The sequence below is a fragment of the Pinus tabuliformis genome, chromosome 1_2 (genome assembly GCF_031772625.1).
Source record: "Pinus tabuliformis cultivar Carrire ecotype Pingquan chromosome 1_2, CPIR1, whole genome shotgun sequence".
In the NCBI taxonomy this organism is placed as follows: Eukaryota; Viridiplantae; Streptophyta; class Pinopsida; order Pinales; family Pinaceae; genus Pinus; species Pinus tabuliformis.
Genome location: NC_142298.1, coordinates 427587004 through 427600643, shown reverse-complemented (window position 1 = coordinate 427600643; position 13640 = coordinate 427587004). Strand labels below are relative to the sequence as shown.

The window sequence follows — 13640 nt, the reverse complement described above, 5'->3', positions numbered from 1 at the left end:
TTATAAAACGATTATGACAAAGACACATAACTATAGAATTGTCAAACATCACGAAGACAAATCACTTGGTCTAACATTCACGACAACTCGTTAAACAAATACAAACCTACCATAATAGTAACCAAAACCAAGCTGGGAATAGTGATAACATTGTCCTTTGGCTAAAAGAAGCAACTAAACAATTTTGTGTTTGTACGGTCTATAATTATTCCCTAGCCTAAAAGGTATACGTTCAACACTCGCCTTACGACTAGAGGTGGTAAAGTGGTAGGAGACTTATTAGGGTGGGGACCTGCCTTGCCACCTACGCAATAGGCAGGATTGGAAGGGTCCTCTAAGTAATGCTGGATTGACCTATTAAAGTGCATTAATCAATCCTGTCCTCTTCACATGAACCCACCTGGTTATTTCTCTCATTCCAGGCCACGCTATTTGCCTCGTTATATACTGTTCGTTCCCCTGGGAGTTGAGAGTTTGCATCAGCAGCTAACATCTGCTTGCCTGCGTGCGGTGTGAGACGAAGGAAGAGCAGAGAGGAAGGCTAGATTCGGCAAGATCGGAATCAATGGGTTCTTCCAATGGAGAAATTGAGGTTGAAGCATTCTTGGAGGAGTGCAAGCAGTCAGGGGATTCGGCCTACAATGCCTTGAAGAGGATTCTGGAGAAACTGGAATGTTTTCAAACTCGCGTGGAAACAAGGGTTTTCCTGACCAGATTGCAGAACTACATTCATTCTACCCATCCCCAGGAGAACTGCCTCTCACATTTTCACTTTGACATCCATGATTTGTCTCTCTCCAGCAATGAAGGTCGGTTTCAAATCTTGGATTAAGCATGCTCATTTGTTTTGATGTGGACGTTTGCTGAATAATTGGGTATAAATATTTTGCTATTATAGTTACTTATATTGAATAAATCAGGACCAGTTTCTGTATTTTGATCGTTGGTAGTATCTTATTAGATGGACTTTTAGGTATGGAGCACAATGTGCCTTCCAGAATTTAGCTCACTGGTTTTTACTGGCCAGTGATCTGCTTTTTATTATGTTTATTAATCATGGAGATCTAATAGTATTGCGTGTTCAAGCATGGTTAAAAGTAGTGTTCTGAATTTCGTTAAGAGGAATGGGAATCATTAGAATAAGCTCTGATTGTTTTGTCTTATCGAAGCTATATGGACGTAGCTGAAGGAACTCCCTGATGTCACATCAATTTTACTCCACTCGTGTTTCTGCGTTAATCCATTTCTACTATCAAAATAGCATTCAAGCAGTCCTGCTGTGAGATTTTTTTGTAAAAAAATGGCCTGATTCTGACGATTTTTGGCCGTCCGGGCAAATTTGACACCTTGGTAGACAACGCTGTCTATATATGTATGTATTGCATTTATGAACGCTTTTCTTTGTCTGTAGAGTTTCTTTTTGCAATATATCTGCAAATCTTAATACGCAGATTTCACATTGAGGATAGTGGAAAGGAGAAAGCATAGTATTTTTGGAATCTCGGATTGCTGGGTGTTTGCATAAATGCCCCAGCAGATTTTGATGAAATCAGTATCTGTTTCTATCGTTACATTTTGAGTTCTAATTTCTATATTTGGTATGTACAGTTTGATTTTTTTCTATCTTTTCATTTTTCTGCTTCATGTCCATTCAGGCAGGATAAATGCCACAATTTTGTAGGCCACTGCATCTTTTGAACCCTGTTTCCATAAACCACATGCTTAAAATTGGACATCCTCTGTAATGTCCCCAACTCAAACCAGGAAAACTTGCAGCAAATGAGCTGTCCTTTGCTTGGCTTACCCCACATTGGGTTTGAGCACATGCACGAGGATTAACACACAGGGATAAGACCGAGCATGACTAGGAGTTGTTTGGAGCACATACATAAGTGAACTAAAGACCAATGGGAGAATGGAAGATGCTTCTACACATCAAATTTTGGTCATAAAACCCCCATCTGGCCAAGTGATGTCAAATAAAATGAAATCATTCTCCACTCTAGCTCACTTGTTCTTCAAGAATCTACATCCACATCATCTAAGGTGCACTAAGAGGGTGACACATCACCCAAATCACTCAAATCAAGTTGCTCACATCAGCAAATTACCCCAATGGCTGTCACACAAGTTCAAATCGGCTCTCAAAATAAGACAGATCAGCTTATAAAGTGACAACTAGGACAATGTTCAAGAATCTTCCACACAGCATGCATAGGAGAGGTCCAAGTGTCCACAAACAAGCCCAAACTGCCCAAGTAGGTGTGACCAATGCCTCAGAAGATGTAGAGTCCCTAGAACAACATGAGTTGCGTTGGAAAACATCAAAGTACTCAAAAATCAGAATGCAACCAAGGAGGATTACTTCATGTCACCAGTGCTCCACTGACTTGAAAATATGGGTGATAATGCTATTCATTTTCCAATGTTCTATGCTGTAACAATCACTTTAGCAAATTCTTCTTTCAATAGCAATCACTTTTCCAATTTCTTTTCAATCATCCAATAATGGTAAGCAATTGTAGATAGAGCAGTAAACCATATGCACAATAGAATACAACCAAGGTCAATAGGGACACAGATTTGGTCAAAGACTAGGAAAAACCCAAGGGCGAAAACCCTAACCAGATTCTTCTTCTATTAGATGTTCATCAAATGTCCAATAGAGAGATACATAGTCCAAGTACATCAACAATTTGTCAAGGGTCAAAGCCTTGACCAACCAAGTCAACTGTCCAATATCCAATCAAATATGAGTAATATAGTCAAATCTAGTCAAACAACAATTCTGCAATTTTTGTTAAAGTCAACAGCAGTCAACATAGCCCATACTAGTCCTTGGTCAACAGTCAGAACAACTCCAAAAGCTTTGGTCAACCCGTCAAAGAATGCAACTTCCTTCCCTCAGTCAAACTTGGTCAAAACAGTCACAAAATTTTGCCCACAAAATTTATGGTCAAAGTCAAAGTCAACCTGCAAAAACCCTAGCTATACTCCTGTGGTCAATTCTGGTCAAAGTGCCCAGAAAAGTTTGATCTGCTCTCTCTTGAATTCGGCCTTCCAAGTAGATCCAAAACCAAGTCAAACAAAGTAAAAAACCCTCCAAGTCAATGCTAGTCAAACAGTCCCAAAATATAAGTCAACGCTGGTAAAATCAGATAGCCTCTCTCTCCTTCACACATGTGAACTCGGACCTTGCAATTTCAGATTAGATCGAACCAATCAAAGAAGAAATGATGTGTGATGTGATGCCTCCAAGTGATGCTAAGTAAATTGTATTTATATGTGGATTTGGTCGACAGTTTTCATCTTTGAGGTTGACTTGTACTTTTTGATGTGCTATGGATCAACATTAAAAACAATATTTTCCCATGTGCAAATTTAATTTTCCCAAGGGCTTCTTAGGGTTTGCAGGGCTTCTCTGAGGAGGGAATTTCTCCTTCAATTGCCAAATTTCAACACTCCCTCTCAGTTAGGGAGGAATTTTTTACTGCATCATAAATTTCATCTTGGATGTCTTGTCATCATCATCGCTATATCATATCATATCTCGTCTTTGCTCATCTGCCGAACACTCTCGATCTAAAGAAGAAGAATCATCATAAGGGAGTTTAATCTGCCACCCTATATCCAATGACAATAGGTGAGATACCACTTACCATGTGAGTTAAGGATCACAAACATCCTATTGTCCATTGATCTTTCCACTTTTGACCCTCAAGAGTCAAGTGGTAGAACACTTGCATCCAGACGCCATATACAACTTACCATAAATGGCAAGGATCAACCATGTCTTAAGTCTCCTCACCCATTGGCCAGATGGGTGGGATGCATACTAGGGTATACTCGGTCAAGTTCCAGACTTGACAATAGGCACCAAATACAACTAATTGTAAGTAGTAAGGATCAACCATGCCTCGGGACCATATACAACTTGCCACAAGTGGCAAGGATCAACCATCCCTCCAAACAAGAGTAGGGGATAGATATAACTTGTCATTACTGACAAGGATCAAACTCTCCCTAGCACCCTCAACCCTAGGAGCTCTTTAGGCTCCATTCCCAGCCCGGGAGCTCAAACAAGGGGAAAGAGCATAGCTCAGTGTTCTCTATTAGCCGTGACCCTTTTTTGGAAGGGTACATCCACCAGTTCAAGCCGCTCTTTGAAGACCAAGAACTTCCCTTTCGATAAAGGCTTGGTAACAATGTTCGCTATCTTCTCATTAGTCGAAATTTGGTGGAGTCTTACAACTCTTCTTTGCACCATATCCCGGATGTAGTTATATCCGATCTCAATATTTTGGCCGTGTCATGGAACACGGGATTCTTAAAGTCGGATCCCATTCTCATTGTCACAATATGTCACTGTGGTATCCAATACCTGCTCAAACAACCCAGAAAAGAGCTTCCTCAACCATGCCACCTCACAGCTAGCCATGCTAGCAACAATGTACTCAGCTTCGGTCGTACTTAGGGCGACATACTTCTACTTCCTGCTCATACAAGATATCATGGTAGACTCCAAACTAAAACAACACCTTGATGTGCTCTTCCTTTCAACAACATTTCCGGCCCAATCAACATTAGTCTATCCATGAAGTCTTACATCTATGGCAGTATATCTCAAACCAAGATTGATAGTCCCATGCATGTATCTCAACATATGTTTAGCAACAACCCAATGTGCATGTAGAGGCTTCGTCATAAATTGACTCAAAGTGTTGACAACAAAATATACGTCCAGTTTAGTATTTACTATTCACTAAGAACATCAATGCACAATCAGTCGCCGGTACTCAGAAGGATTTGCCAAGGCAAGTCCCGCAACTTCAACACACAACTTCTTGAAATTTATCTCCATCGGTGTGGCCATAGACTTGCATTCTACCATAACAAATCTTTCCAATAGATTGACAACATATTTCCCTTGAGAAAGGAAAATCTCACTAGGTCTTTGCCACACCTCTAAGCCCAGGAAGTAGTGCATCAAACCAAGGTCTTTCATCTCAAACTCAGAGGTCAGGTCCCTCTTACATTGGAGAATAAGAGGCTCTTCGCCTGCCAAGAATAAATCATCAACATACAATACTAAAATCAGGGGCATACCTTGGATAAATTTGAAGTAGAGATTCAGATCAACATTGCTTCTTGTAAATCCAAGCTTCATCAAGTAGCTATCAATGCGGGCATACCAAGCCCTGGGGGCTTGCTTCAATCCATAGAGCGCTTTCTTCAGCTTGCACACATGAGTCTTCTTGTCATGCTCCTCAAAGCCTTGTGGTTGCTCAACATACACTTCTTCTTTGAGAATGCCATGTAGAAACGCGGTCTTCACATCCATCTGGTGCATTGTCCATCCTTGGCTAGCAACAAGAGCAACGATAGATCGAATGGTAGTGTAGCGGGCAACCAATGCAAAAATGTCATCATAGTCCTCTCCCTCTTTCTGGGAGAAACCTCTAGCCACAAATCTCGCCTTGTATTTCTCGATACTTCCATCCACACCATGCTCACCATACATTTCCTTGGACTTCTTCAACTTCGTAACATTAGTGATCAAATGATCTTTGAAAGAATCAATAATGATTTGCTTAGCTTTGACCTCACCTTTCTTGTAGTTGGACTTGACAACAACAGAAGCATTCTTCGGAGGCTCAGGTACCTTTCCTTCAACATATTCCAAGACATCATTCACCTCTTAAGTCAAATCAACCCTAGCTCTCCAAACAACAAAGTTTGATGAGTCATTCAACTTCTCTTCAGTCTTGAAGTACAAGGTAGCCATTTTTAATCAAGTCAAATGAACTTTAGCAACAGATAAGATATCTTCAAAGGGTGATTGCTCTTGTCTCCTTGGGCTTGTCTTCACCTCAGCCCTGATCCCATGTTAATTTTTCGATGTTCTCTGTTGTAACAATCACTTTAGCAATTCTTCTTTCAATAGCAATCAATTTTCCAATTTCTTTTCAATCATCCAATTACAATAAGCAATTGTAGATAGAACGATAAACCATATGCACAACAGAAGACAACCAAGATCAATAGAGACACAGAGATTTGGTCAAATACTAGGGAAAAATCCCACAAAGGCGAAAACCCTAACTAGATTTTTCTTCTATTAGATGTTCATCAAATGTTCAATAGAGAGATGTTCATCAAATGTTCATTAGAGAGATACATAGTCCAAATACATCAACAATTTGTCAAGGGTCAAAGCCTTAACCAACCACGTCAACTGTCCAATATCTAATCAAATATGAGCAATATAATCAAATCTAGTCAAACAATAATTCTGCAATTTTTTGTCAAAGTCAACAATAGTCAACGAAACCCTAACAAGCCCTTAGTCAACAGTCAGAACAACAACAAAAGATTCGGTCAGCTAGTTAAAGAATGCGGTTTCCTTCACTTAGTCAAACTCAGTCAAAATACTCATAAAATTTTGCCCACAATTTTTTGGTCAGAGCCAAAGTCAACCTATGAAAACCTTAGCTGTACTTTTGTGGTCAATGCTAGTCAAAGTACCCATACAAGTTCGATCTTCTCTCTCTTGAATTTGACCTTCCAAGCAAGATTAAAACCAAGTCAAACGAAGTAAAAAACGCTCCAAGTCAATGCTGGTCAAATCCGATAGCCTCTCTCTCCTTTGAACCTATGAACTTGGACCCTGCAATTTTAGAGAAGATCGAACCACTCAAAGAAGAAATGATGTGTGATGTGATGCCTCCAAGTGATGCCAAGTAACTTGTATTTATACATGGATTTGGTGGACAAATTTCCTCTTCTAGGCCGACTTGTACTTTTTGATGTGACATGGCCCAATATTAAAAATAATATTTTCCCATGTGCAAATTTAATTTTTCCAAGGGTTAGAGGGGGCTTCTTAGGGTTTGTAGAGCTTCTCCAAAGAGTGAATTTCTCCCTTAGTTGCCAAATTTCAACAAACGCAAAATATTTTTACTATTGTTACCCTCGCTAAATGGAGGGATAACAAGGCCTTTTATGTGTGCAAATTTTGTCATACATTGTTTATTTATTGTAGAAGACCCTTGTAGAATTTATATGAAGGCCTTGTAATGAACATTGTGACATTTGGATAATATAAAGTAAGGACTTGGTCTTTCTTATATTCATTACTGTTATATAAAGTTACATCTAACAAACTAGGTTGTTGCTTGGATAATATAACATCTCTTTCATAATATTATTTTAGAGTAGCAATCTTAGCTCTCCGAGGTCAATTTTTTGCATAAATAATCCTTGGGCTAAGGCTGATTTGTGGCATGCATAGAAACCCTTATTAACCTTACATATTCAAACACTTGGTTTCACGCCTCCTTAACTCCATCTAGCCCATATATGGTTTGGAACTTGTTCTTAGGGTTTCTACTTTCATACTACTTTCTAACATTGGTCATTTTCCAGTATGCTACTACCGCATGTTTTTCTTAGGCTTACTCTTCACAGAATCACTTAGAGCCTCCACTTTGTAACCTTAGCAATCCTTTTTGTAAGGAAGGTTCCTTTTGGTTGGAAAAGAGCCAACAAAAAGTGTGGGGAGGAGTTATTGTGGTGATAGTGGGTAACCTTCTTGAGTGCACAAAACTAGCCCCTTGATGCTTAGAACTTTACATCATTTAAGGGTGCTAGAATTTTTTGTAACATTTTGGGGCTGTTGTGGGGGATAAAGACCATTTCCTGGATTGCATAGATCTGTTACATTGAGATTATGAGTACTTGTTAAAATTGGCAACTAGGGCCAAACTCCATGTGGGTCATCTTATTAATGAAAGTTGATATTTTTCTTGGATCCCTCTCATCGAGAGGTGTAGGATTGATCTAAAGATCATTCGATTCCGATAAGTATTCATGGAGATATGAATTTATTTGTGTTATGGGACAATTCGTCAAGGTCGGCCAACAACCAAATAAACCCCACTTGTGCTTAACGTTTTAGTATAAATAGAGGTGGCCTTCAAGTCATTTCAACACACTTGGGATCTCTTCCTCTCTACTTGTCTTTGAGTTTTAGTAGGAGGAAAGATCCTAAGGGATAACGCTGCCCTAATCCAAAGGGCAGAAGCCAGAACTGCCGGGAGAAGCTGAAACTGCCGGGAATAGTCGGAATTGCCGGGAATTGTCGGGAACTATTGGAACTACTGGAACTGTCGGAACTATCGGGAACTGCGGGAAAAGCTGGGAAAAGCCGGGAAAATTCTGGAACTGCCGGAACTGTCGGGAACAGCTGGAACTACCGGGAATAGTTGGAATTGCCGGAACTGTCGTAATTGTTGGGAATAGTCGGAACTGTTGGGAACAACTGGAATTGCCAGACTAGTCGGGAAAGCTGACGTAGAGGGCAAAAGCTAGGAACTGCCGGGAAAAGTCGGAAGTGCCAGGAATAGCCAGAATTGCCGGAACTGCCGAGAACAACTGAAATTACTGAAACTACCAGAATAGCCTGAGCATCTGTCTCTGAAGGAGAGCAGCATGCAAGGGACAACTAACTAACATTGGGACAATTGTATGGTACTTAGCAGCAAATACACCAAGCATGCAATGTTACATCTAGCATGCAAGGGATAGCGAGCATGCAACAACAAGCATGCAAAACAAGCATTTTAGGGACAACAAGCAAGCTAGGGACAACAAGCAAGCAAGATGCAACCAGCACATAGGTCAGTATGGCAACATGGTGCAGCAATGGCACATAATGCAGTACAATGATGAGTACAATCATGATTAATGAAGCATGATGAGATGCAACATAGTGATGAGGGGTGCAGCATGGTGCAGCACGATGAGGTGCAGCATGATGACAAAATGCAACACAACAATAGGTGAAGGAGTCACCTTGGAGAATCAGTTGATGCTCTTATCTAGATAAGTCAAAGTGTTGACTTCGTTGTAAACGTACTATCTCTCTCTCTCTCTCTCTTTCTCTGTGCTAAACTATTGAAGAACATATAAGAAGAATTGATCAAGGGTTTCCCCACATTGGGGTTTGTCCCTGGCTAGTGCCACATCTTGTGTCCTCTTGTCTTGGCTTGTCTTCTGCGATTTATGTTTGTGTTCTATTTGCAGTTTACTTTAATGTTGATGTGATTGCTAATCTGGAAAAGATATTGAGCTAATTGTGAAAATTGAAATAAATTGCTGTAAGCATAGAACATACCTAAAATTAACATGGTATCGGAGCTGAGGTGAAGACAATGCCCAAGCAAGAGCAAAGAGCAATCATTGAAGACAGTTGGGAAAGGACAAAAGGATAAGTGGATTCCTCATCCCTCTTCAAATTCACCGAGGGTGAAGTCGAAGCAGAGAATATTATCAGAATAGCGCAATAGAAGTTTCTGATGGCCTACCTAAAGATCACTTCATTGGCAAGTTCGGATCAAAGGGTGGAAGGAAAGGCAGATGCCTTGGTTGCAATAAGTTCGACCATTATGCAAAGGAGGGTCCGAATGGCAGAGACACATCTCTTGATGAAGATAACAATCATTCCAGGGACATCTTCAATGATCAAAGGAATGACAAGTAATGCAAGTCATCAAGGAAATGGCCGACTCTTCAAAGAAAGAAAGGAACCCCAGGTATGAAGAATCAAATGTTGTTTTTGATAAGATAAAGAAGCGTTATCTTGTATTGGCCCTCTCCTTCAAATTCTTTGGGAATCTGGCTTATTGATTGTAGTGCTTCAAGGCACTTCATCGGATAGAAGGGTGCACTCTCTAATTTGGTAGAGATGGAAACAATCGTGGGATTATACTTGGAGCCGATGCCACCTATCCCGGAAAGGGTGTAGGGATGTTACCCCTCAACTGAATGAGGGTAACTCGATTCATTTACAGAATCTCTTTTATGTATCTGATCGCAAGAAGAACCTGGTGTCCATTTCAGCAATGGAAGTCGAAGGTTACGAGGTGGCACTCATTGATGGAAAGGTACATGTTTGAAAATAGAATTTTCAAAGATGCTTTTGAGTTCAGGGTTGTATCAAGTTGCAAAAGGTCCATTGGGGACCATGTCCATTGACACACAGCACCGAAGGTCTGTGAGTCAGATGGTGACAGGGATGCCTGAATTCAAAAAGAGCATGGAAGTACATGTCTGAGATGTACTGAAGGAAAATCTTACAAGGGGAACATTCTCTTTATGTAGCAGGTCCACAGGTTTGCAACAACCCGAGGGGTTTAAGATTGATGATCAAGAATCTCACGTATGCAGGTGGAAGAAAGCCCTTTATGGCTTGAAGAAAAACTCCTCGGGTGTAGTATGAGAGGATTGATAGCTGTCAGATGAAGCTGAGATTCACTAAGAGTGAAGTCGATCCAAACCATTGTTTGAAGGTTGTGGATGATAGACCTCTCATACCAGCACCTTATGAGGACGACCTATTTTGGATAGGTGTAGACCCTCTCATTTGCAGAAGTAAGGGGGAGTTGGATTCCGGATGTGGAATGATAAATTGCAAGCCTGTGACTACCTCAAGGATCTTAACTTTCAGAAGTTATATGGTAGTGATGTCGGACCAGATTTGGGAAATGCCTCTGAGTTTCATAAACTCGTTCGCGTTGATGTTCTTGGTGAACTTTCGTCCGGACATATGTTTTGCAGTTAGCATGGTGAGCTCATATTTGGTTGAGCCTCATTGGATTGGTGCCAAGAATCTTCTGAGATATCTTCGAGGCACAATCTCTCATGGATTGAGATACACTGCCGGAAATATGAAACTGCATGATTATTCGAATGCTGACTGGGTAGGCAGTGTGGAGGATCACTAGAGCACTTCTCGGTGCTGGTTCTCTTAGGATTCTACTTCGATATCATGGATGAGCAGGAAGCAGAAGTTGGTTGCTATAAGCATCGCCGACACCGAATACATAGCTACGAGTATGATCTCGTGTGAAGCTGCATGGTTGCAGAAGCTCTTAAGTGAGCTATTTGTACACATGATGAATACCACTATGATTCTCTGTGACAACCAAAGGGGGGATTCGATTATTGAGGAATCCTGTATTCGATGATTGCTCCAACAGATAGACATCAGATACTTCCTTATCTGGGATATGGTAAGTCGATGAGCGAGGAGGCTCCATCGCATTAAGACTGATGTACAGGTCGCAGACATTTTATCAAAGCCTCGGGGAAAGGTCAAATCTGTGACTTTCCCGAACGACTTGGAGTCGTTGAGAGACCTTCTTATAAGGGTCTTGCATGTTGCATGCATTGAGCTCTGGGGGCTCTGAGGGACTTGGGGTACTTACTGGAGCAACATACGACCATAGGACGACTCACCCTCTCCTGGTGGTGCGCTAATAACTATGTACAGGATGACAGGTTCAAACTTCCCCTGTGATACCCCGTGGCGACTGTGGAACAAGATGATTAGTTCTCCTGTGGGCCGGGATGATTATTTCTCCCGTGGCAACTGTGAAACAGGATGATTAGTTCTCCTGTGGGCCGGGATGATTAGTTCTCCCGTGGCAATTGTGAAACATGATGATTAGTTCTCCTGTGGACCGGGATGATTAGTTCTCTCATGGCGACTGTGGGGCAGGATGATTCGTTCTCTTGTGGACAGGATGATTAGTTCTCCTGTCGAGGCATCCTACCCATGCAGTGTAGGACTCATGGGAAGTACCTCTCATCTGATCAATGAGCAGGGAAATGGGGTTACGGACCATATTAGTACTATCGATGGACGCATCGATGTATCTACCATACTCCCTATGCTAGGATGACCTCCATTGATCTGGGATCAATGAAACTGATATGGGATCAGTATGAGTGGTTTGAGACACTCTCTTGTGATATTGATCTGGGATCAATAAAACTGACTTTGGGCCAGTAAGAGTGATGTGATACACTCTCTTCAGATGAAACTGATTTCGGGTCAGTAGAGAATGGTATGAGACATTCTCGATCAATTCTTCTTCTTCATGGTTCAGTAGAGCAGAGCAGAGCTAAGCAGAGCAGTGCAGGGCACTGATGGCAGAGATAGTACAGTCGGACATATGGATCAGCGGATGGAGTTCTCCCTAGTTGAGAGGGAGTGTTAAAATTGGCAACTAGCTCCAAACTCCATGTGGGTCATCTTATTAATAAAAGCTGATATTTTTCTTGGATCCCTCTCATCGAGAGGTGTAGGATTGATCTAAAGATCATTCAATTCCGATAAGTATTCATGGAGATATGAATTTATTTGTGTTATGGGACAATTTGTCAAGGTCGGCCAGCAACCAAATAAACCCCACTTGTGCTCAACGTTTTAGTATAAATAGAGGTGGCCTTCAAGTCATTTCAACACACTTGGGATCTCTTCCTCTCTACTTGTCTTTGGGTTTTAGTAGGAGGAGAGATCCTAAGGGATAACGCTGCCCTAATCCAGAGGGCAGAAGCTGGAACTGCCCAGAATTGCTGGGATCAGCGAGAACAACAGGAACAGCCGGAATAGCCAGAACAGCCGGAACTGTTAGGAATTGCCGGAATTGTCGGAACTACCGGCAACTGCTGGAACTGCCGGGAACAACCGGAACAACTGGGAAAAGTCGGGAACATCCGGGAAGTGCTGAAATTGCTGGAATTGTAGGGAACTGCTGGGAATTTTCGGAACTGCTGGAACTGTCGGGAACAATCAAAACTATCAGGAACTACCGAAATTGTCGGGAATAGTCGGAATTGCCAGGAACAGCCGGGAAAGCTGACACAGAGGCTAGAAGCTGGGAGCTACCAGAACTGTCGGGAAAAAGTGGAACTGTCGGAACTGCCGGGACTGCCGGGAATAGCTAGAATTGCTGGAATTTCCAGAATTGCTGGGAACAACCCGAAATTGCCGAAATTGCCAGAATAGCTTGAGCATTTGTCTCCGAAGGAGAGCAACATGCAAAGGACAACTAACTAACATTGGGACAGTTGTATGGTACTTAGTAGCAAATACACCAAACATGCAATGTTACAGTTAGCATGCAACATCAAGCATGCAAAACAAGCATGTTAGGGACAACAAGCAAGCTAGGGACAACAAGCAAGCAAGATGCAACCAGCACATAGGTCAGTATGGCAACATGGTGCAGCAATGGCACATGATGCAGTACAATGATGAGTACAGTCATGATTAATGAAGCATAATGAGATGCAACATAGTGATGAGGGGTGCAGCATGGTGCAGCACGATGAGGTGCAGCATGATGACAAAATGCAACACAACGATAGTTGAAGGAGTCACCTTGAAGAATCAGTTGAAGCAACATGTCTTCAACTGATTTCATGTATCATCTTCTTAGAGATGATCTATGCTCTTATTTAGATAAGTCAAAGTGTTGAATTCTGTTGTAAACGTACTATCTCTCTCTCTGTGTTGAACTATTGAAGAACATATAAGAAGAATTGATCAAGGGTTTCCCCACATTGGGGTTTGTCCCTGGCTAGTGCCACATCTTGTGTCCTCTTGTCTTGGCTTGTCTTTTGCGATTTATGTTTATGTTCTATTTGCAGTTTACTTTAATGCTGATGTGATTGCTAATCTGGAAAAGATATTGAGCTAATTGTGAAAATTGAAATAAATTGCTCTAAGCATAGAACATACCTAAAATTAACAGTACTTGCATTGAATATCTCTTGCTGGTTGGTGTCTCCAT

The 13640-nt window shown here is 41.4% G+C and overlaps 1 protein-coding gene across 1 annotated transcript in view; it reads left to right on the top strand.

Moving 5' to 3' along the window:
- Nucleotides 1–307: 307 nt before the first annotated feature.
- MMT (methionine S-methyltransferase) overlaps nucleotides 308–13640 on the top strand; it is a 113968-nt gene continuing 100635 nt past the window's right edge. The window contains exon 1 of the mRNA XM_089395334.1: nucleotides 308–809. Coding sequence (XP_089251460.1) covers nucleotides 566–809 — 244 coding nt within the window. The 5' untranslated portion in view covers nucleotides 308–565. The remainder of the gene's footprint in view (nucleotides 810–13640) is intronic.